The sequence below is a fragment of the Halteromyces radiatus genome (assembly GCF_025201355.1).
Source record: "Halteromyces radiatus strain CBS 162.75 chromosome Unknown BX664scaffold_2, whole genome shotgun sequence".
NCBI lineage: Eukaryota > Fungi > Mucoromycota > Mucoromycetes > Mucorales > Cunninghamellaceae > Halteromyces > Halteromyces radiatus.
The window spans coordinates 796,760-819,676 of NW_026251688.1; the positions used below are offsets into that span (position 1 = coordinate 796,760).

A 22,917-nucleotide genomic window follows, 5' to 3' on the forward strand; every position below is an offset into this window, starting at 1 on the left:
ACGCGTCATGTATAAAACAAAAACGAGTGTTCGAGATGGAATGTACTTTTGAGTTGTAATAAAAAAGTAAAACGTGAATCAAATTAATAAAAAAAATAGTCAATAAGAACTTAAAAAAAAGGTAAATCAAAGTAACAAGTAGAAATAAAAAAGAAATAAAAAAAATAAAGGAGGTACGAAAGAGTTGACACGAAAAACAGAGGGGAAAGAGAGAGAGAGCTATGCGCATCAATAAAATTGTGTTACTCCGAAAATATAAAATTAGCCAATTAAAATTATCCCTTTTTGCCTGTTGTCAATAATGCTCATCAGAAGTATTTAACATTTCATCATCACATTATCATCACATATTGTATCATACAAATCATCACATCATAATCACTACCTTTTTTCAATTTCTATAAAGTGTTTAATTTCATTTGAATAAAAATAGAAATGTATATATAAAGAAAAACCATCAGATACAGTGAAATATTATTAACTGTTTGACGTACTTATTGAAAGATGAGGTACTTGTAATGGAGTACGATGCTTGAGGGAAATAAAAGAAATGTAGGAGAATTGTTTGTGGATTAACCCATTCATTTTTCTGTGTACCTGAAGAAAAATGCACAAACCTATTTTTTTTTTTTTTTTTTTTGTGACGGCAAGATTTATGGTAAAACCATCAACCACGTTCGGATGTTGAAACCAGTTTTCAGGAAAAAAAGAAGAAAAAAGGTTTCTTATTCACTGAAATGATTCCCCAATAGAAGAAGAAAACAATGACACATCTCGCATATTATGAATGAAAGGGGGAGAAAAAAAAAACAAGTTCTCCTTATTTAAAATCACTAGAAAATTCAATCTATTCAATCAAAAATTAATTTTGAACTGTATGGGTAACACAGAGGAGCCTAAAAAAAAAAAACGACAATATGGCTGGTAAGCAGTAAAAGAAAAAAAAAAAAAAAAAAGGAGTGAAAAACTTATTTTTTTTTTCTTCTCTTTCTTTCTTTTTTTTTTTTTTTTCTTCTTGACTTCACTTCACTTTATAATGGAATTTTTATTAACAGTTGCCCAAAACAATATTGAAGGAGCAAGACAATTATTACAAACTGGAATTGATGTCAATTGTCCTATATTATGGAATGCGAAAAATACATATTCACCTGTCATACCCAATAACATTACACCAGATAAACTTCAATCAGATCAAGAATATCATTCACGTCCTTTGAATATTGCTGTATTAGGTGGACATGTAGATATGGTACGTTTATTACTTAGTGCTGGTGCTGATATTAATATGAAAGACGGTCGTGGAAGGTAATAATAATAATAATAAAAAAAAATATCTTTTTTTTTAATAATATATTATTATTGAATAATAATAATAAAAAAAATAGAACTGCTCTTATTTGTGCTATATATGGATTGGATTTGGATGCTTCAAATATCAATACTTCAAATTTACATTTAATTTCTCAAACACATTCAAGTCACCTTGAAATTATGAAAAATGTATTATTACGACATCCTAATTTATATGTATCAACATTGGATTCACCACAATATGAAATTAAAGGTATTACTCCATTATGTCTAGCAAGTTATTTGGGAAAATCAGATATTATTCATTTATTATTGGAAGATGGTCGTGTAAATGTCGATGGCACTGACAGTAAAAATGCTTCGGCTTTAATGTACGCAGGTAAAATCAAAAAATAATAATAATAAAAAAAAAGGAGTTATATGACTGACTTTTTTTTTTGTATTTTTTTTGTCTTTTTTTGTATTTATATATATATATATAGCTCGTGATGGAAACTTACCTATTGTTCAAATGCTCCTTGGCTATGGTGCTTCTCCTGATATTACTGATAGTCATGGTTGGTCCGCTATTCAATATGCTGAAAAAAATCCTGATATTGTCCAATTATGTGAAGAAGCTTTACGAACAAGAAGACCTGATATTACTGTAAGTTTTTCATTCTTTTATGATTATTATTCTTATTTAATACCTTAATATAATAGATGATACATGCACCTGTGAATCCAGTAGCAAGATACCCTACCAATTACACTAAATTATCAACATTGATCTCATCACTTCCTCAATATCAATCATCACTCTCTCATTTGGAATTTGATACCCTGCAAGATATCGATTTGATGGATCCAATCACTGCTCCTATAGTTCAAATAGTTCAAATGTCTTTTTTACATGCAATCAAATCTCATGATCATACCTCTCTACAAACTCTTTTACTTTGGTCTCCACCTATCATGCACAACAATCGATCTTATGGTGCTCTATTGATCAATTATCATGATACAAAAACTGGTTTAACTGCCATTCATCATGCCATGCGTGCAAAACCTCTTCCTTCTCTTGATACATTGGCCATGTTATATCAAGCAGGTGCTGATATCAATGCTCAAACTTATTATGGTCGTACAGCTCTTCATCATTTGGCTCGTATTGGCGTAGATAAGGATGGAAAATCTTGGGGAATACAGAAAAGTGCAACCAAAACTGCTCAACAAAATGCTCGATTACGTGCTAATTCATCAGCCTCATCTACTACTCAACCACCCACTATGCCTACTCATTTTGAAGAAAATGAAGAATCATCCACAACAACGACAACAACAACAACAACAAAAACATCACAATCAGTCACCTCTCCCATCTCTCCTTCTTTCGGAAATCGTCTTTCTACAGTAAGTGCCATGTCTGCTCGATCCACTGGCTCTGACACCACATCAAGAGGATCTATGGTAGATGTTCTTCAAGACCCTATGACAAAATCTATTTTGGCTGCTCCTACTATACCCGCTCATCTTGGTTTATGCGCATCTTTACTTATTCAACTAGGTGCTCTCGTCAATATTGCTGATCCAACTGGTAATACTCCATTACATTTTGCTGCTGAATTTGGTGCCGTTACTGAAGTTCTTGAAGTCTTGATTCTGGATGGTAATGCTGATTTACATTTAAAAAACAAGAAACAACAAACTCCATTGGATATTTGCAAGACAGATGAGATTCGCAAGTGCATGTTAGGTAACACAACCAGAATATATATATATATATATATAGTACTAATACATTGCCTTTCTTTCTTTCTTTTTTTTTAAAAAAAAAAAAAAGCTTTGGAACAAGAACGAAAAACCAACCATCGCACTAAAATCACTACTTCATTAGCAAGTACAGCTGGCAACATCAAACCTTTTGATACAGCAAGCGACTACCGACATTCTTTGACTCGATCCATGTCACGTTCTACAGTACAATCATCTACTCTTCACGGTGGAAAAGGAGACGCGGCCACAACAACTTCACCCTCAGTGATCTTACCTACCTCTATCTCAGAAGCAGCCAATAGGGACAAGGAACTCAAAAAGAAAGACGACGTTTTGGACCAAATCGACGCTGATTTTGAAAAAATTTTGAATGCTTTTTTAAGTTATCAAACCACATTCACCGATTCAATCGAAAATGCATTAGCTTATATCACAGAAACCATTCTTCGTTCATGGCAACCAGATCATATAACAACAGCACCATCCACTTCACCAACCTCCATGGCTCAATTGGAACGTACCATTGTACAATTAAGATTTGAATTACGTGAAGCCCATGATATGTTTGATCAAACTGACCAGCGCGCGGAAAAAGTGATGCTCCATTATCGTGAAGAACTGGAACAAGTGGAACAAGTCCATCAAGCGGATTATGATCTTTTGGACTTGCAGCAAGACAAGGTGGATAAATTATTTGATGTGTTTGAACGTATTGATAGTCGATTCTGTCAGTTGGAAGTAGATCAAGATGAATTGATTGGACAAGTGGAAAGTGCTCGAAAGGCGGCCATACGACAATTACGACGGCTTCATAATAATGAGGATGGTGATGATCTTTCATGTTGTTTGACCAATCTGATGCAAGCTTTGGTGATCTTAACCACTGTCCCTATTGGTGATCCTGTCTTATACCTTCGAGAAGATCGATCTAGACTTTATAGCGATTTGGATAAAGTCATACAACAACTATTTCAACGAGCCTCCGATACCACCACTCAGGAATGGGTTGCTTTTTCAGAAAAATGGCATCAAGTGAAAGATCTTTTGACAAAACAACCAACCACTGAAGAACAACCAATTGAAACACCAACAACGAAAACAAAAGCATCCCATTGGAAACGCCAACTTGTCACAGCCTCCTTGTACTCAAAATCAACTCAAAAAAAAGAAAAAGGCAATCGATCATTGAACGAATTGGAACTCTCCTTTGATATTCTCAGCTCCAACATTAGTGAAATTCTCAAGGATATTGAAGAACTTGAAGATCAATCGAATCAAGTGATGGAAAACAAGAAACGAATGTACGATGTCTGTTTGTCTCTGGAAAAGGAATTGGCGACCAAGAAATACGAGGGGGAACGAACGGAAGCTGTAGTACAAAATGAATTGGATCAAATCATGCGATGCACCAAAGCTTTGTTTGATCGACAATCCAATCTGGATAAGGAAGCTTCAGTATTGAAGAAGGAACATGAAGCATTTGAAGCACAATTGGAAGCCACCAAACAAGAATTACGTCAAGTACGACCACCTCTCTTACTTCAAGGATTATTGGAAAGGTTGGAAACGGATGAAGGTCCTTTGGTACGGGTGGAAAAGGATTGGCAAGAAGATGCAAATTTGGTGACCACATTTATGGACGACATCAACAACAACAACAATGATGATGATGATTGTGATTTAGAATCAGATGAATCTTCCTCCTCGTCTTCATCCTCTGCTTCTACAAATAATGCCAATAAGCATCGGTCAACAAGTATGATGAAAAAGTTATTCAAAACACCTTTATCGATGCAATGTCTGATTTCTCGTATGGATGCAAGTCTCTATTGTCTCAAAGTATTGGCCGCTCATCATATCACACGATGTCGTCAAGCTCTTTTAGATGTCCAAGCTAATCTGACTCAAGCAAGCGAAGAAGTGAGTGATGCTCGCAATCAAATGACCACACTTTATGATGATGCTGCCGAAGTGGCACGTCAAGTATATGTATTCAAAACCGAAGTGGAAATGATCATTCGACATCGTAAGGAAGAAGTGGTCAAGGTATGGGAAGTTGTGGATGAAGTTTCTGTTGGTATTGATACTACATTGGCTACTCAAGAACATCAACAAGAGTTACAACAACAAAAAGAAAAGAAATTACCTCCACCGCCTCCAAAAACAACAAAAACAAAAACGGAACAAGAGGATCATCAAGATCGACATCAGTGGGTGTTACGTGAATTGGAACGATTCCAAATTGTACATGAAAATTTACAAGATGCTATTGAAGAATTGAAACGTGATCAAACTGAAATTGGACAAAGAATTCGACATGTAGCAACAAGTTTAATTGAACCTCAAGTGGATCGATTGGTGGGTCAAGGTGACCGATCTTTACTTTCCATTAGTGATTTTTTGGCAGAATTGATGGATGCTATTCGTATTCATGATCTTGGTTTGAATTTGGATGAAAAAGATACAGGTTCCACCATGATTAGGTAAAAAAAAAAAAAAAATCAATATATAATATAAATATGTAGAGATTTATTTTTTTATTTGGTTTTACATTTTTAGTACCAATGGAACAAATCATGTTCGATTATCTCGTTTGACCAGTCTTAGTAGTACCAAATCAACAAATAATCAACCAAGACGATTATCTATTGCCAGTGGACGATCCAATGTTACAAACAATAATCGCATTTCCATGGTTCGTGATAGAAAACGTATGTCCATGATGTCTACTTCTAGTTTATCTTCTTTATCCTCTTACCAACAAGAACGTATGTTATCGCGTGCTTCCAATCTTAGTCAGGCTTTACAACGAAAACGATCTTCTTCTCAATTCCTTCATTCTTAGTCTTATGATATTTTAATAAATGTTTTTTTTTTACTTTACTCCATTGGATGAATGTTGTGTAACAGTAGACTATGTTTATTTATTCTTGCTTTTCTTTTTCTTTTTCTCTCTCTCTTTCTTTTTGTTTTTTTTTTTTTTTATTATTTATTTATTTATTTATTTTTTTCTTTTTTTTTTTTCTCTATGCATTTTGTATTTCAGGCTTTACATCGTCGGGTAATGTTGTCTATAATCTATCCTGTTTTATACTAATCAATCATTCTTATTATTATCATTTTAAAAAAGCCACTAGAACCTAGATCACTGGCTATCGCCCGAGGTGTGTCAGCTGTTTTGTTGGCACTAGCATTTTTGGCTTACCTTGGATATTTAATTTATCAAGTAAGCTTGAAAAAAAATTTTTTTTTCCTTTTCTTTTCTTTCTTATTTCTTTTTTTTTTTTTATTTTATTATTATGGTTAGATATATACAGATAAACGTCTCTTGATCATTTCAACCACTCACTTACAATCATATCCTTCTCCTGATGTTGAGATGTGTGTTTATGGAAGTCCGTTTGAAATCACATCGTGTGCATTGATCGATATGGAATATAATAGTCAAGTGGTACCTGGTTGTACTCCTTATTTAACTGGTTCTCCTGCCGACAATCCAGGTCCTCAGTGGTGTAGAGTATTCAAAACAGATCAACTCATCTTTGGTGTTGATACTCCTTCACAACAACAACCTAATGTCAAGACCATTCGACGCGTAGATATTTACTGGGCAATTAGTAATTTGACGGCTTTTAATCAAGTCAATCCTTGGGCACCTTCTGTTACTGTCACTCTTTATTCTCCTCAATTCAGTACTTGGCGACTCTCACCAGATGATCTTACTCGTATGATACCACAACAGGTAAATCTTTTATATACAAATTTAACTTTACTGACAATGGAATTTTCTAATAGCAAACAGCATGGCGAAATCTTCAACTACAACATTATGTTTCCACCACCATTATGAACTATTGGAGTACAATATATTTTTCTCCTGCACGATATCGAGCTATTAGACCTTATGATCCACTTTCCATATTTGGCATGGTAAGCTTATGCAAAAAGAAGGAAGGGGCTTGTGCTTTTTTTATATGTATATGCATATGCTCAGCCTTATTATTATTATTATTTACTTTATAGAATAGTAGCTTCGTTGACATTGATACACTTCAAACCTCACAACATGACTGGCCTCTTAATAATGCAAATCTGAACTACGCAAAGTTCGGGGTAAGATCAGAATTTTTATCCTAATTACAACAGACTGCTGATGGATGTTATTATTAGAATTATCAAGGTGAATTTTCTTTTATGTTGACTGCTGGAGATATGGAAGTAAGAGTAAGTATCCCAAAAAAGAAAAGAAATATAATCATGTCCATTCATCTTGTTTGTATTTTTTTTCTTTTTTAAAAAAAAAAAAGACTGAACAACGACAACATACAGTACTTGCAGCTCTGGCATTATCAGGCGGCGCTTATGGTGTCATCTTTGCTATCTATTGTGTATTATATGGGACACCAAAACTCACCCCTTTTGGATTCACTCATGGTATGTCCATTTGGTATTATCGTGGACGGACCAAACTTGGAAGGAAAAAGACAGATGAACAACCAGTAGTACAACATGAAAACAACTCTCGAAATAGTAAATATCCACTCATACCCATGGATCATATCAGTGTTCAAAGTGATAATAGCAGCAACAACAGTCTTCAGGATCTCACTTCAACCGATCATATCAGCATCCCAACCGAACATCCAACTACTGAAAATGATCGAAAGTCATCACAACCACGATTACAATACTTTGCTCATTTGGAATCACGTGTACATGAATTAGAATCAATTTTACGTGAGTATTTCTTGGATGTGGATTATTTGGATGCTTTAAGGCAACGACAGGATTCAAGCAGTACCGCCGATCATACCCAATCCATCACCTCTTTTGGTCATGACTTTTTACCCCTGGCGCCAACTGAAACAAGAAAATCAATCACTGGACAAGACTGGCAGCGAACGAAATAACCGTGCATTGTTCATAGTATACATCTTTTTTTTTATGATAGTTTATCTTTCTTTTATACATACATACATACATTCTTTACATTTAATAAAATCTTCATTGTTTCTTTTTTTTTTTTTATGTCACTAAAAAACTTGATTGTTATGATGATGATATCATTACAAGATAACATTTCCAAGGATGAGGGTTTCAACGAAACGCAAAGCGTATATATATAGCGTTTTATTGAATGCAGATTAGGAAAAAAAAAAAAAAGAAGGTAACGGATGATACTAGCCTTTTATAAAAAAATGAAATCTATTCTAGGGATAAGGTATCCTTTTTTTTGGGTCGTATAGAATGTTTAACAGATACTTTCAAACCTTGTTTGGAAAGTGTCTTGGCCAACTCACTTGATTCTATAAAGAAAAAAAAAATGAGCTTTCTTTTTTATTATTATTATTATTATTTTTTTTTAAGAGAATACCTTTGACACCAGGAAAATCTTTGGTTGAATAGACAATAAAAGGATTGGAATAGATATAAGCTACTGAGGTAGCAGTTTGACATGAACTAAAAAAAAAAAAAAACGAAAAAAAAACGTTATCAATTAAATAAAGTTTCTATTTTGACACGTGGGATTTTTTTTTTACTCTGATAGAATGACCAAATCAAATCTCAAACTATAGGTATTGGCTACACGAACACTGAGATCAGGGAATGAAAAATAGATTCCTAATTCTTGTTCTTGGTTACGTAACAGTGAAGGTGAACTGGATAATGAACCTGTCATGGCACGTACTTGGTTTGAAGATGCTGTGAAACAACTGGATGATGATATTAATGTCGAGGATGATGGAAATGATAGGTTTTGACGAACGGTTTGTACGGTATCCAATGGTTCAAGATGATCTTTTGACCATAACGATGCATGTAATACACAAAGAGGACATTCTCTATAATATAAAAAAAAAAAGAGAAAAAAAGGAAATGAGCGAATATAGAGTAACACATTTTATTTGCGCGCGAGAGATCTCATCACGATTATTTTTCATTCTACGACACTTTTCCCTTTTTTTTTCTTTTTTTTTTTTTTTTATATAATTACTTTAAATCGATGGGTTGATCATTCTCATCATAAATCATCAATTGAATAATTGGTGCGGGATCAATAGGTCGTCGATCTTTTTCTCCAAATCCAGACATCCGGCATTGTTGTGGTTGTTCCATAATAATGAGTTGATATTTTCTATTTCTGTGACAAGTTAAGATTAGTAACTATTTCCTTATTTTTTTCTTTTTTTTTTATTTTTTTTTTTTTACGAACGCAGAAGTTTGATTGGATGGATAAGGGATAATTCCAACATAACGATGAACTTGTTCTCTTCGATTAAGTGGAATAGCAGATGATTTCCATTGTGCTGGTAATTCTGAAGAAAATGATGATTGAATGTCTTGTTGTTGAGGATCACTCATGAAGAAACGAAAAAAAAAGAAATGAAAAAAAAAGAAAAAAAAAAGAAATGAAAAAAAAGGGAGAAAAAAAAAACCTAGGGACTCTAAAGAAATCCGGTAATTTGGGTTGATTGATATTTATTTATTTATTTTTAAGTCGTGGCTTGAAAAAAAACCCTATACTGAGATTGCTTTTCTGTACACGTTATTTCTCCCCAACCTTTTCAAAGTGACACATGTATAATTGATTCCAATTCTTTTCTTTTTTTTTTTATTATTATTAATAAAAATATATATATTTTTTTTCTTTCTTTCTATGAAGGAGATAATAAGAAGAAAAAAGGAGAATTGGTTATCATCTGCACCATGTGGGATTTCCAAAGTTTCTAGTACATCCCGTTTAATATGTTGATAGTCCGTCCCGGTCATTATTATATATAAAAGTAATTCTTCTTCTTTTCCAAATTTGGTCGAGATTTCATCTGTTCAAAAGGAAAATGTGAATCCCAATTTATTCTAATTTTTAGAACTCAGTATCCAATGTTTAAATACTGAAACAATGGAAACAAAAAAAAAAAATTCAAGCAAGACAAAATAAAATAATAATCCCGGTTCTTTCTTTTTTTTTATATATTTTTTATTTTCTTTCTTTTTCTCATTTAAAAAAAAAAAAGAATGACAGTAGTGGATTCAACACTTGTAGCTAGGTAAAAATAGAAAAAGAAGAATAGAAATAAAAAAAAAAAAGGAAAATATTTACCCCAAAGTTCAAAAAAAAATAGTGATGGATCTACCCTTTTTCTTAAACCTAAACCGAAAGTGCATGAACAAAGAGTGACTATTCATCATTGGCAATTACGAGATTTAGTATTAACTTTACCTGATTTGACAAAACATGAACTTATTGTACCAGCTGGTCAAGATATTTATCGAGTAAAGATGATTTCCTTTTTTTTTTTTTATATATTTTTTAATTAATGTTTTTAATTTTTTTTTTATGATCTAGTATAATTACAAAACTCGACAAAGACAACATTTAATCAGAGACATGGGTTATCCACCAACTTGTATGACTACTGGGTAAAAAAAAAATCATATTCATTCGTTTTGTGCCAAACTCCGGTCACACGCATAAAAGAAAACATGTGATATATTTATTCTTTTTTTTTTTTTTAATATAGTTATGGTTATTGGGCTGCTGGTGGACAACGTGGTGATTTAACTTTACGTGATCTCAATAGTGATTATCAAGTGTAAGTTATATTTTTTATTTTATATATAATATATTCAATATTCTTTTCTTCTTAATTAGGAGTATTGCTACTTCACCAAGTTGTACTATCAACAATGGTCTTTGTTTTACGAAATTTGGTGAAGATATTCGACTGTTAGTTGCTAACAATGATGCTACCATTCGCGTATTTTCCGCTCCTTTACTTCAACTTTTAGAAACCATTGATTTTCGTACGGCTGTCAATCACTGTAAATACTCTTTTTATTATTATTATCTATTTACACCAACTCATACTCACTTCCTTTTATTATTCTCAATATAGCTTCTGTTAGTCCTGATGGATCAATGATGGTCTCCGTGGGTGATGATAATAATATTCATCTTTTCAAAGTAAACTCAAATGGACATTATGAATTAACATCAACTATGGCAGGTAATATATATAAAAGAAACTGGATAGGAAAAAAAAAAAAAGGAACTCAATTTTATATTACAATTAGTATCTCGTGACGCCAATTTTTCTATTTCTTGGAATCATTCTTCAGATAAATTTGCAGTAGCAAGTCAGGATGGTACAGTTCATGTATGGGATATTCGAAGTCAATTACCTTTATGCAAATTTGGTGGTGAACATGTAAGTATGATATCTATCATCCTCCTCTTCTTTTAACATTCTTTTTTTTTTTTTAATTAGACAACTATTACAAAGAATGCTGCAAGATGTGTCAAGTTTACACAAACTGGAGCTGTGGATCTATTAGCTTACTCGGAGGTAAAAAAAAAAAAAAAAAAAAAAAAAAAAAGATTTGAAAAATCCATGATTATTCAATGACTCATTTGGATGTACTATTATTGTTCTTATTATTATTATTTTTAGCATGTATCTCATGTGAGTATAATCGACGCAAGAACTTTCAATTCTCAACAAACACTTCGGGTAGGCCCTGCTGGTCAAGACACACCTATTACTGGTCTCTCTTTTTCTCCTGATAGTCATAGTATGTTTGTTGGTAAGTCCTTTTTTTTTTTTTTTTTATTTAACACGAATTTTTTTTCAACTAACTGACAAATGACATGTTTTTATTAGGTCTCGAAAATGCTATACTGGAATATGAAATAGATACTGGTACAAGACGACGATTCCCAGGAGGCTCTTTATTATAAGCCGTATTCATTTATTTATAGTGTAGTTGATTTCATTCGTTTAGTATTATTACAATGTATATTTCTTATTTATCGAATTTTTTTTTTTGTGTATATATAATTATTAGTGAATAAAAGGAAAAAAGATGGGATCATAATGTAAATTTGAAATAGTGATAACAATGATGTAAATTCAATCTATTGCCTTCCAATCGATCAAACGAACATTATTGGTCAATAACTTTCAATGAATTTGTTTCCATAGCAGGGAGTGTCTCTGAATATGATCGTCATCAAAGAAGGATCGTAAAAGATAACGGTGACAAAATATCATAGTTTATTTCAACGTATACTGCATGTAAACGAAACTACGCTAAACTACACTTAAAAGCTTTTCCTATCCTGCCGTATATCCAATACTGTCGTATATTCTTTTCCGACCGTAATACCCATCATACTGTTTTACCCTGTAACCCTTGTCGTAATATTCCATTCTTGTTGTATCTCTCGTCTAAATAATCTACCAAAGCCTATTCTAATCTACATAGATCATGATAGAGACTGCTTTGCTTGCTATTGATATCAAATGGATGGTTGTACCTTGTTGAAAAGAAACGACGTTTGTAATAAAAAATCTAAAAGATAACAAATAAAAAAAAAATAATGTTCATAAGAATCCATTCCATTTTGTTCCTTTTCATTTGTGAAACTAAAAACAACAAACTTCCATTTAGTATCATACTTACACTTGAATAAACAACTAAGAGTGACTAAAAAAAAGTTATTATGGAAGCATAACTTGAATGTTCCCTATATGAATAAAAGATGATCTAAAAAGTCAAGATGAAAAAAAGAAAATAAAAAGAGTCGGATAGATAAAATAAAAAATAAAAATAGGAAAGAAAGAGAAAAGAAATTGTAACTTTTTATCGGAGCTATTTTGGCTAATGCATGGAAGAAAATGAATTTTTTTATTGATCATATGAATTTAATCTACATTAATGATCACCTTGCCAACATGAGCCCCACTTCCCAAATATTGAAATGCAGCTTGTACTTGATCATCAGAAAAATCAAACTCTTTTTCCACAGGCATGTGTAATTTTTTGACGTGGACAAACTGAACCAATTCTTCCATTTGTTGCTTAGAGCCAACAGAAATCCCTCTGATGGAGCAAGATTTGGATAATACCAAGGAAGTCACATTGGGCATCTCGGTGGGTTGAGCTAAGAAACCGACGATGGCTATTTGACCTCCACGTTTGATGGACGCAATGGATTTAGCAATGGTACCAGCCCCACCATTTTCAATCACAAAGTCCACACCTTCGCCTTTAGTTAATCGAAGCACTTCTTTTTCCCAATCAGGATGCGTTTTGTAATTGATGGTGTAATCTACCCCATATTTTTCCTTGACATATTTTAATTTTTCATCCGAAGAAGATGTGATGATGGTCACTGCACCAGCTGCACGAGCCAAAACCAATGTAGTGATCGATACTCCTCCAGTACCAAGAAGAAGAACAGATTGACCAGCTGTAAAACGTATCGCACCATATAAAGAATTCCAAGCTGTCACACCTATTTTTTTTTTTTTTTTTTAGTTCATTTTAAAAAAAAAAAAAAAAAGAATCAAACTTACCAGTACATACCAAAGAAGCAGCCTCTCCATAAGATAGATGAGTATCATCTGGGATTTTTACAACACTTTCTCCTAAAACAGTTTTATATTGCTGAAGCACCCCATCTACAACGGCGCCAGTGCCATTCCCCACATTCTTTGAAACACCATAAAAATTTGTAGGATAAAATGGGATAACCACTCGATCACCCACTTTAACGTTTTGTACAGATGATCCAACTTTGATCACTTCACCAGCTCCATCGGAACATGGCACATAGTTTGCTTTGACAGGACCAGGATAGCTACCATCAGCTATCACAAGATCTCGGTAGTTCAGAGTAACAGCCTTGATTTTGATCAATACTTCATGTCCATCGATATCTGGAATCGGCTCCTCACGCGACTTGATGTCCTTATAGCTTTTATTACCACTATTACGGTATACAATTTGTTTTGACATTTTACTGATGGAGTAATAATGGCAAAAGAAGAAGAAAAAAAAAAAAACTCTTCCTTTTTTATCTAGATTTATGTTTACAATCACTTGTTCTTAGCTTATTAATGGCCCGTGTGCTTATTAATCCTCTCGTCAGATCGATTTTCCGATGTGTTATCACAAAAAAAAAAAAAAAAAAAAAAAAAAGATTGTTTTCCAGTTTAGTAGTTTCCCTTGCAGAGACATGTTTGGAAAAAAAATCACCCAAGATTTTCTGTTGTACTTGCCATACCATCAAAGATAAAGTATCATCCAGTATGTATGCTGTTCAAAAAAAAAAAAAAAAAAAAAAAAAATATTATCCAATCATTTGCCCAGATTTCAATGATATCATTTTTATTTTCAAAATAAACTTCATCATATATACTATCCAATCACAAGAATAAAATAATATAAAACAATAACTATCAGAAAGAATTAATAAGCATCACCATAAGTCAAAGAGAGTCGATGTTTGAGATAATCACCAGATGTACGGAAAGGAAGGGAGGTAGTAGGATTGGAAGGAATTTGATCACTAGGCACAGGATCTAATGCGATAGCGCCACCTTGAACAAAGTAAGCCATGCTATACCGAGGTGTTTGTAAAGTGTCAGGACGAAAAACAACACGATGTTTGGTAGACCGAATACAACCGTTAGTCCAATATTGAAGACAATCCCCCATGTTAACCACAATACAATCCTCTCTCACCGGTACATCTACCCATGTCATTTTCTTGGGATCATCCATTTCTTGATTGCTTTGAATTTGAAGTCCTCCCACTTGTCGTTGCCATAAAAGTGTGATCAGTCCATAATCAGAATGTCTATCAGAAAAGTACATGAGTTACATGATTCTTTCATTTAACAGTTTTACCTTCCAATACGTATTTCTTCTTTTTGATCCTCCTTGTTTTCAGATTTGGGTGGATAATGTAACACGCGTAAAACATCATTTGGTTCTGTATCGTCCAAGTACTTTTTAGAAAAGTAGGTTCTTCCGCCTTGATCATCAGGAATCTTCCAAAAAAATAAATAAATAAATAAATAAAACTGCCAAGCTTTTTTTTTTTATTATTATTATTCCATTTTATATAGTTTACTTTGAGTGCTATGGCCAAACATTCCATGATATTGCATGCAATCGTATTGCAAAGCTATATATGATCATTCCACGATCATATTAAAAAAAAAAAAGAAAGTCTGTGAACTATATCTAAAACATATTATAACTGTTACCTACGTTTTGAAACTGACGAATCAAATCCAAATTCTTTGCAAACACTGGAGGCAAGTCTTGAACAGGATTCCCATTGACCAAACGCCCAATATGAAAAGATCTATAAAAATTAGTTAGTTTCTTCTTTTCTTTTCTTTTCTTTTTTTTTTTTTTCTTCAAAGCCGCATGCCTTTTATGGTCAATCCCACTTGACTTACTCTTTTAAATCCCCTTTAGTACTATGTTCAGGATCCACTCTAAAAATAATAATAGTAAGAATAATAGTAAAATCAGAAGGTATCATACTTTGCATATGGATTTTACTAATACTTACTTTTCTTGGCGTATGGCGCTGTAACCAACATTTGTATTGATATCACGTAAATATTTCAATTTTTGGTCCATAGGCATAGAAAAAAACTCCTGACTCTAATAATATAAGTTGTTAATCAATAAAAGTATATATTTACTTTAATTATAAAACAAAACTATCTCTTTTTTTTTATTATTTGCCTTTTCAAACATAGTCAAATGTTCCTTTTGTTCTGGAGGGATCCGTATGAATAAAAAACCAACATCCTTTGCCGCTGAGAGAACTTTGGAAGCAGTTCCTTCTAAATCATTGTTCATGTCATCAAGATTAATAACAGGAATCTCGGTAATGATATGTTCCAAACTAGGGGCCATACTACTAAAAAAATAAATAAATAAAAAAAGAAAAAAAAGAAAAACTAATAAACAAAAGGTGAGAAAAAAAAAGATTTTTTTTTAAGGAGGAGTACACAGGTTTTATTATGCAAAAGAAAAGGCTTTTTTTTAAGAGAGATAAATTCGGAGTTCAATGTGTAACAGACCACCAAATCAAAAAGATAACAAAAAAAAGATATCCAAACTGTAATCTATACTTTTCTCCATATGGAATCATCACCATCATAACGAATGTAACGTAGAACAAGAAGATTCAATGAAGCCAGGATAGAAACTGCTCCAGTATATTGGATAGCAACCGTCCAATTATAATGTTCTAATAATGTATTTGCTATAGGACTACCAAATAGATTACCAAACATTGTCATCTACATAAAAAAAAAAGAGTTAAATATAAAAAATCATTCTTTTTTTTTTTTTTTTTGAATCTTCCATTTACCGCGTAACATAAACTGAGATATTTAGGTAATGCTTGAGTTCCCACCAAATCTGTTACAATAATAGGTAACAAAGAAACAAAAGTACCACTACTGAACCCTATACAAACGCAATATACAACATAGATACCATATGTATGGGAAAATTGCCAAATCAAACTTGAAAAAAGTCCTATCATAAATGATCCATTATAAAAAAAAAAAAACATCGTTCATCCTACTTTGAATATACCTGAACAAAATGTAGTAATAAAAAGAGTATTGATACCACCTATCTTATCTGCCGTCCAACCCATCATAATCCTTGCCACTGCATTCATTGCGGACATGACCGAAATCAAAGTGGCACCTTGATCATCATCCATACCAAGGAATCCAGCATACAGTGGAACAGAAAAGAACGGGAAAAAATAACCAAAAGTGATCAAAAAAGAAAATACCAATAGAATGTAAAATGACACAGGATGATTCACTTCTTGTCTAGTGACTGATGATGATGATGATGATAATGATGGTATTCTTAGTAAAGCCGTCGCCGTTCCCAATAATACCCAACCAATGGCACCTAATACCAAGAGAGATCGTCTGTAGCCTAGATGACTGATCAAGGTATGCGTCACAGGACCAAAGAACACGCCACCTATGCCTGCGCCTGCGGATGATAATCCTGTAGCCAATCCACGTCGTTGAGATGAAAACCATTGGGCAGGTAACCCTACACTGACTGTGAACGTCCATCCTGCAAACACACCAAACACTACTCCCTGCGTCACAAACACATGCCAAGGTGATGTACTGAAACTGCTTAGAACCAGACCTAACGGGGCCATCACCGTGCCACATATCATCACCAGTCGTGCTCCAATTCGCTCTATGATCGGTGTCATGTACAATCCACCAGAAAGAAGACATGATGATGCTAATGTGCCCACAAACGAAATTTGGAACGTTGTCACTTGATCATGAAATACCTCCTCCACATATCTGAATCCCATTCAAAAAAAAAAAATGTAAGTGATTTTTTTTTTTAAAAAAAATAAAATCACTTACAGTTTTTGAAATGTCCCAAACCTAATGATAACAATAAAATAAAAAAAAAAAGGAATTTGTAAAATGAAGTGGATTATATCATATAACACCTACGAGAAAATAATACCAAAGTCATAAAAAAGAACCAAAAAGGCAGCAATCACGGATAACCAACCTGATTGATTGATGCTTGGAAAGCGAGCTGGTTTGGTTGCTGAAATGACTTGTTCATCATACAAATCCATCAACGTTGCTTGTCGATGGAGTGTTGAGGAAATATCACTCTCTGATTCTTCATCAATCCTTTCAAGTCTTGTTGAAAGCATTTATATCAGCAAAAGAGACGGAAAAAAAGAAAGATCATGGACGGAATAAATAAAAGATGGTTCTTTTTATTCAGATTGACAACATATCTTGTTTCATCTGAGGCATTGTTGTCATGGAAATATTATCTTTTTTTTAAAAAAAAAAAAAAAAAAAAAAGGGTACTGTTTATTCAAGAATACATGATATAATAAAGGAATATACGATGAGGGAATCATTAATGTCTAACTAAGGGGATTGTTGTTTCACTACCATATGCCGATGCCGTAGTCCATCTAGATAATCCACATTGACAAAGTATTCACGAAGCATGCCTTCCAAATAATCCATCCGTTCTTCCAAAGTCAATGTTGTTGTTGTAAGTGGTAATGAAGATGCGTGTGTATTATTTCGTTGTGATATAGCAAGAAGTTCTACAGAAGAGTGATTAGAATGTGGGCGTTGTCGTTCGTCGATGGCTAATTTGCTGGTAATATCTTTATGATCATTGTCACTGCTGTCAATATCGTGTTTTTCTTTTTCATTTGTCCATTGACTTTTCCCACACCAATGGTCCACACGATGAATCAATCCAAAAGCAGATATCCTTGGTGTTCCAAATATAGCGATAAATAAGGTGACCATGATGCCATAGGCACCACCGGCCATTCCCAAAGCAGCAAGTATTGTATGTTGACGCTGTTCCCTCTTTTCAAAAAAAAAAAAAAAAAAAAAAAAAAAGTGAGTCATTGTTCCATTCTTTTCTTTTCTACTTACTCTGACATCTATTGTCGGTGACGCTAATTGAAAAGTAAAGAATCCATGATATTCCTATCAATGAACAAAGAAAACAAATGAATATATGTATATATACAAGATTATCCATCCCACTTACACCATTTGTCAAAGCTATACTTGGATGCAAAGGCCAATTATGTTGATTTGTTTCAATGGTCTCAATATCCACATATTGTCCAGTCTAACATGTAAAAAAAAAAAAAGAGATAAGAAGGATAAGTTTATATTTTGAAGATATCATTATATTTGGACTTACCAATCCAAATAACGAGCTTCCATCACCGGGTGGAATAGCGCGATACTTGTTGGGAGTAAAATAGATGTTGGTTGTAAAATTTTGTATGGTAGTCGCACGGTATTTTCCTTGTTTCGCTTCATCAATTGCATTTTGCTATATACACACGAACATGAATCAACTTACGAACAATGAATCAACTTTATATATTTACCTGTTGTGGAATATGAGCAATATCGGATTGACGCCATGGACTGAACGAAGCAGCATAAAATTGGAGAGCCAAGGTAGGTACAGCTAAAGTGACTTGTTCAAAAGCAGTGATATTATCCATTTTCCAATAAATATCGACACGTTGAATACTTGTATCGTCGCTCCCATTGTTCCGAAATTGAAGTCCATGTTGTCTAGCTGTAAACACTTTACAGTGAGTGGTCGGATCATCTTGATTACCATCAATGATATAGGGCGTACATCCTGGTATATCTGTCGCCACCCAATGCATATCGATCAAGGTACATTTTGCAATCGTAAACGTAGACCTTTGAGAACATAGCTCTACATCGGGTGACTCGTAACCTGTGTCTGGGATCTGTTCGCTACTAGTCAATAGAAGTCGTTTGTCATTTACAAGCTTTTTTTTTTTTTTAAAAAAAAAAAAAAAAAAAGGGGGAAGGTCAGTTACAAGAAAATAATCAATAATGAAGTGTATTTCCTTTTTCTTTACCAATTGTATTAGATAACCACAATAACATAAAAACGCGATCCCCATCATCGTACTGACTATACCACGACTGATTGTCAAAGCTTTGGATTCTAAAGGCTTTAAGAAAATAAAGTAATATTAAAGTATATGAAAAACAGGATACGTTCAAATAGATCAAAACCTATGAGTCTATAAAAATATTAAACTTACTTTTGGACGCCATGCTTCTACAATAAAATGCATCTTGTCATTCAAAGAGACAAAAGAGAGAAAAAGAGAGGGAAAATAAATTAAAAAGAAAAATAAAAAAAAGAGTCGGCTAAGCCCAAGAAAATTATTAGGGACGCATAATTTTTAGGAGCACAAGGGGGGGTTTAAACATTTCTCGAGTGATGCAAAAGTGGTACAGAGAAAACTAGTGCTTATAGAGAGAGGGGGGTATTACACTTTATTGGATCCCCTGCCTTCATCTTTTCACATCTTCAGATCACCCCCTTTTTTAAACATCACATATAGCATAATAAAGACAAGAGTGACCTTTATTGATAAAATAGGAAAAAAAAAAAAGAGAACTATACTATTTGGAAGCTTTGTCGATGTTGCCATTGTAGTCGAGATACATTATTCTAAATGTTAGCCACCATGAGTAAAAAGCCCTCTATGTACATGCTTGACAAGATCCAGACAAGAGAGCCTTACTTGAATATTCCGTACTTCGTATCTTCCGCCTTTTGCATCAGGTGTAACTGGAATGAAACAAGGTATCGCGTTGTGGTATGAGATCTGCAGGGATTTTCGTAAAAGTGAGCTTCGTGATGTAAGTTCGTTCCAAAAATATATATCGTGACAGTAAAATGGTAAAAATATAAAAGATCAAAAGGGTTTTTCCATGTTATATAAAATTTTCTCCACTTGATACCAGCTGTTGAACGTGATCAAGTGGTATAGGAATTGTTTGAATACTTTACTTGACGTCTTGTCAAGTAAAACCAGTTGATATCGATCTCGAGGTGTTAAATAGCTGTTTATTTCTTCCAGCAGTTCCAGAGGAAGAATGGTGATGTCATGATATGTATTGAAGAAAGAAGAAGTAGTTGATAATACCAGTATCGTTATCATCGTTTGTTGTATCCTTTTTCATCTTTATATATGTCATTACGATTGGTCAACGCTTTACCAGGACACAAAGGCCAATTATGCTAACTTGTTCTAACGAATTCAGCTTCCCCATATTGTCCAGTCTAAAGAAGAAGAAAAAGAAGGAGGATAAGTTTTTATTTTGAAGATATCGTCTGACTTACCAAACTAAATGACGAGCTGACATCACTTCACTTTATAGAATGGCATCATACTGAGAATTAGGCCTTTATAAAAGATTCATATTCGACTTATTTTTAGATGTCATGCTTCTATGATAAAATGCATCTTGTCATTCAACAAATAAAAAGTGATAAAAGAGAGAAAGAGAAAAGAAAAAGATAAAAATTGAAAAAGATAAATAAAAAGAAAGCTAAGCCGAAAAGAAAAAAAAAAATATTTACGCCAACCAAAGACGCATGATTGTTAATTTTTAGGGACAAAAGGGGGTTTTGAATATTTTATCAAATGTGATAGAAAATTAGACCAAGGGGGGTATTATTTTTTTATTATACAATAAAATAATTTAATTAATCTTTTCCTGTTATTGATTTTCTTGGTGTTGGTGTTGGGTTTGATGGATTTTGTTGATATACTGGTAATGCTTCTTGTCGTCTCAACCTTAAAGCATCCAAATATTCTACATTTAAAAAGTATTCACGTAGAATCATTTCTAATTCTTCTACACGTGATTCTAATTGTCTATTTGTTTCTGTTCGTTCCAATGATGAGGATGATGATTGTTGTAATGGCTTTGAATCTTGATACATTAATTCATAAACATCAGAATCGGAAGGTGGTCGAGTGGATGATAATAAATCTTCTTCATCTATTGCTATTGTTTTTTCATTTGTTATATGATGCGTATCGTAATAATTTTCCTGTTGTTGTTGTTGTTGATGATTTTTCGATCGTGATAATTTACTACGACCACGGTAGAACCACATGGATAAATTATGACTGACTCCAAATGGCGTTAATCGTGGTGTACCAAATAAAAGAATATACAATGCTGTCATTGCGCCATAGGCACCACCACCTAAAGCTAATAATGATAATACCGTGTGCTGTCTTTGTTCTGTCTACAAAAAAAAAAAAAAAAAAAAAAAAAAAAAAAAAAAAAGGTGGTTACGAAGGGATGAATGGATGATGATGGGATGATATTACCTGAACTTGAAAATTACTTGTTTTTAATGCCAATCCAAATTGACCTTGATAATTCTAAAATAAATGATCAGAATTAATAATAAAAAAAAGAAATGTTGCACTTACTCCATATTTTTCAAAATCGGGAGATAGATGATTGAGTTCCCAAGCATATTGATTGGTTTGAATGGAATCAATATCATAAAAGGTATTATTCTATATTTTATAGTATTTTTTTTTTAAAAAAAAAAAAAGTTGAAGGGATTAAAACTAGATGCTTGTATATTTTCTCTTATCTTACCAAACCAATCACTGATAATGCATTTCGTTTCAATGCGCGATAACGTGAGGGCTCAAAGTAGATCATCGTCGTATCATTTAAAGATGAAGTAGAAACATATTTTTGAAGCTGAAGACTATTCCAGGTACCTTTCTAATAGTATACCAAAAAAAAAAAAAAAAAAAAAAAAAGATGAGTTATCGTATGATGATGAATGATAAACATTTACCTGTTCCGGTAACAATTGTTGTATGTCAAAAGGAGATATTCTCCAGGGAGAAAATTCTTGAGCATAAGTAGTGATGGCTACATTAGGCATAGCAAGACTAGAAGCACTGACTGCTGTAACGTTATTGATAGACCAATAAATATCCACTCTACGTACTAGATTCATGTTCCCTTCGGTTCCAAACATCACTCGACTATCATTGGCTTGAAAGACTTTACACCATTCTCCATAGACAGCGGATGAACCTGGATTAATAAAACCGGCACATCCAGGTACGACAGTTTCATTATATGCCATATCGATCAGTGCACAAGAAGTGATGGCGAAATCACTACCTACTACACACATCTCAATATCTGGTGATGTATATCCTGTATCAGGGATATTGCTTGTGGAGATGAGCAATAATGTTTGATCAGCGTAGATCTGATATCAAGTTCAAAAAAGAGTTTTAATTACATAAGGTAATATGATTATATGATTATATTTACCTGATATAACAAGTAACCAAAATAAGCGAGAAAACAACATGACATAAGAACTGCTGTGAACCCTCTAGCTCTAGCTAATGATTTTGATTCTAAAGGCTAAATAATATTAAGAAAATGTCAAATATATATATATATATAATGATGATGAATTAAAAAAAAAACAAAGGCTTACTCTTCGATGTAATGCCTCGAAAATAAAATGCATTTTTGAATAAAAGACAGAAAAAGAAGAAAAATGAAAAAAAAAAAAGATTCTTTGAATTATTTATAGGAGTACAAACAACCTAGTCATGTGCGACACAAAGATGAT

The 22,917-nt window shown here is 33.1% G+C and overlaps 9 protein-coding genes across 9 annotated transcripts; 3 read left to right on the forward strand and 6 right to left on the reverse strand.

Moving 5' to 3' along the window:
• Positions 1–1,036: 1,036 nt before the first annotated feature.
• BX664DRAFT_363869 (uncharacterized protein) lies at positions 1,037–5,914 on the forward strand (the record flags this gene model as incomplete). Its single annotated transcript, XM_051548391.1, has 7 exons — positions 1,037–1,308; positions 1,389–1,693; positions 1,797–1,960; positions 2,017–2,506; positions 2,780–3,049; positions 3,137–5,552; positions 5,629–5,914. 7 exons carry the CDS (start codon positions 1,037–1,039, stop codon positions 5,912–5,914), a joined length of 4,203 nt encoding a protein of 1,400 aa, XP_051402670.1.
• Positions 5,915–6,077: 163 nt separating this feature from the next.
• Positions 6,078–8,087, forward strand: BX664DRAFT_323995 (uncharacterized protein). Its single transcript, XM_051543746.1, has 7 exons — positions 6,078–6,130; positions 6,200–6,295; positions 6,377–6,811; positions 6,865–6,999; positions 7,093–7,182; positions 7,240–7,293; positions 7,377–8,087. Exons 1-7 carry the CDS (start codon positions 6,098–6,100, stop codon positions 7,977–7,979), a joined length of 1,446 nt encoding a protein of 481 aa, XP_051402671.1. The 5' UTR covers positions 6,078–6,097; the 3' UTR covers positions 7,980–8,087.
• Positions 8,088–8,274: 187 nt separating this feature from the next.
• Positions 8,275–9,432, reverse strand: BX664DRAFT_311387 (velvet factor-domain-containing protein; the record flags this gene model as incomplete). Its single annotated transcript, XM_051542575.1, has 5 exons — positions 8,275–8,375; positions 8,444–8,529; positions 8,610–8,912; positions 9,065–9,234; positions 9,280–9,432. The coding sequence occupies 5 exons, from the start codon at positions 9,430–9,432 to the stop codon at positions 8,275–8,277; spliced, it is 813 nt and encodes a 270-aa protein (XP_051402672.1).
• A 1,033-nt stretch (positions 9,433–10,465) lies between these two features.
• BX664DRAFT_323997 (WD40-repeat-containing domain protein) lies at positions 10,466–11,939 on the forward strand. The gene is made up of 8 exons (XM_051543747.1): positions 10,466–10,491; positions 10,593–10,664; positions 10,724–10,893; positions 10,968–11,078; positions 11,146–11,279; positions 11,340–11,417; positions 11,523–11,655; positions 11,733–11,939. The coding sequence occupies exons 1-8, from the start codon at positions 10,481–10,483 to the stop codon at positions 11,807–11,809; spliced, it is 786 nt and encodes a 261-aa protein (XP_051402673.1). The 5' UTR covers positions 10,466–10,480; the 3' UTR covers positions 11,810–11,939.
• Positions 11,940–12,730: 791 nt separating this feature from the next.
• BX664DRAFT_355804 (putative zinc-type alcohol dehydrogenase-like protein) lies at positions 12,731–13,991 on the reverse strand. Its single transcript, XM_051547849.1, has 2 exons — positions 13,431–13,991; positions 12,731–13,369 (listed from the first exon to the last, which is right to left on the reverse strand). Exons 1-2 carry the CDS (start codon positions 13,870–13,872, stop codon positions 12,777–12,779), a joined length of 1,035 nt encoding a protein of 344 aa, XP_051402674.1. The 5' UTR covers positions 13,873–13,991; the 3' UTR covers positions 12,731–12,776.
• A 226-nt stretch (positions 13,992–14,217) lies between these two features.
• On the reverse strand, positions 14,218–15,835 carry BX664DRAFT_324003 (uncharacterized protein). The gene is made up of 7 exons (XM_051543748.1): positions 15,622–15,835; positions 15,443–15,537; positions 15,327–15,365; positions 15,133–15,229; positions 14,993–15,046; positions 14,767–14,909; positions 14,218–14,716 (listed from the first exon to the last, which is right to left on the reverse strand). Exons 1-7 carry the CDS (start codon positions 15,793–15,795, stop codon positions 14,326–14,328), a joined length of 993 nt encoding a protein of 330 aa, XP_051402675.1. The 5' UTR covers positions 15,796–15,835; the 3' UTR covers positions 14,218–14,325.
• A 34-nt stretch (positions 15,836–15,869) lies between these two features.
• On the reverse strand, positions 15,870–17,351 carry BX664DRAFT_324008 (major facilitator superfamily domain-containing protein). Its single transcript, XM_051543749.1, has 3 exons — positions 16,486–17,351; positions 16,256–16,425; positions 15,870–16,184 (listed from the first exon to the last, which is right to left on the reverse strand). The coding sequence occupies exons 1-3, from the start codon at positions 17,246–17,248 to the stop codon at positions 16,008–16,010; spliced, it is 1,110 nt and encodes a 369-aa protein (XP_051402676.1). The 5' UTR covers positions 17,249–17,351; the 3' UTR covers positions 15,870–16,007.
• A 414-nt stretch (positions 17,352–17,765) lies between these two features.
• On the reverse strand, positions 17,766–19,609 carry BX664DRAFT_324013 (uncharacterized protein). The gene is made up of 7 exons (XM_051543750.1): positions 19,535–19,609; positions 19,346–19,441; positions 18,833–19,252; positions 18,640–18,774; positions 18,481–18,564; positions 18,363–18,416; positions 17,766–18,293 (listed from the first exon to the last, which is right to left on the reverse strand). The coding sequence occupies exons 1-7, from the start codon at positions 19,565–19,567 to the stop codon at positions 17,835–17,837; spliced, it is 1,281 nt and encodes a 426-aa protein (XP_051402677.1). The 5' UTR covers positions 19,568–19,609; the 3' UTR covers positions 17,766–17,834.
• A 1,328-nt stretch (positions 19,610–20,937) lies between these two features.
• On the reverse strand, positions 20,938–22,816 carry BX664DRAFT_324015 (uncharacterized protein). Its single transcript, XM_051543751.1, has 7 exons — positions 22,780–22,816; positions 22,608–22,703; positions 22,117–22,542; positions 21,909–22,040; positions 21,734–21,823; positions 21,629–21,682; positions 20,938–21,543 (listed from the first exon to the last, which is right to left on the reverse strand). Exons 1-7 carry the CDS (start codon positions 22,810–22,812, stop codon positions 20,992–20,994), a joined length of 1,383 nt encoding a protein of 460 aa, XP_051402678.1. The 5' UTR covers positions 22,813–22,816; the 3' UTR covers positions 20,938–20,991.
• Between the last annotated feature and the right edge of the window lie 101 nt (positions 22,817–22,917).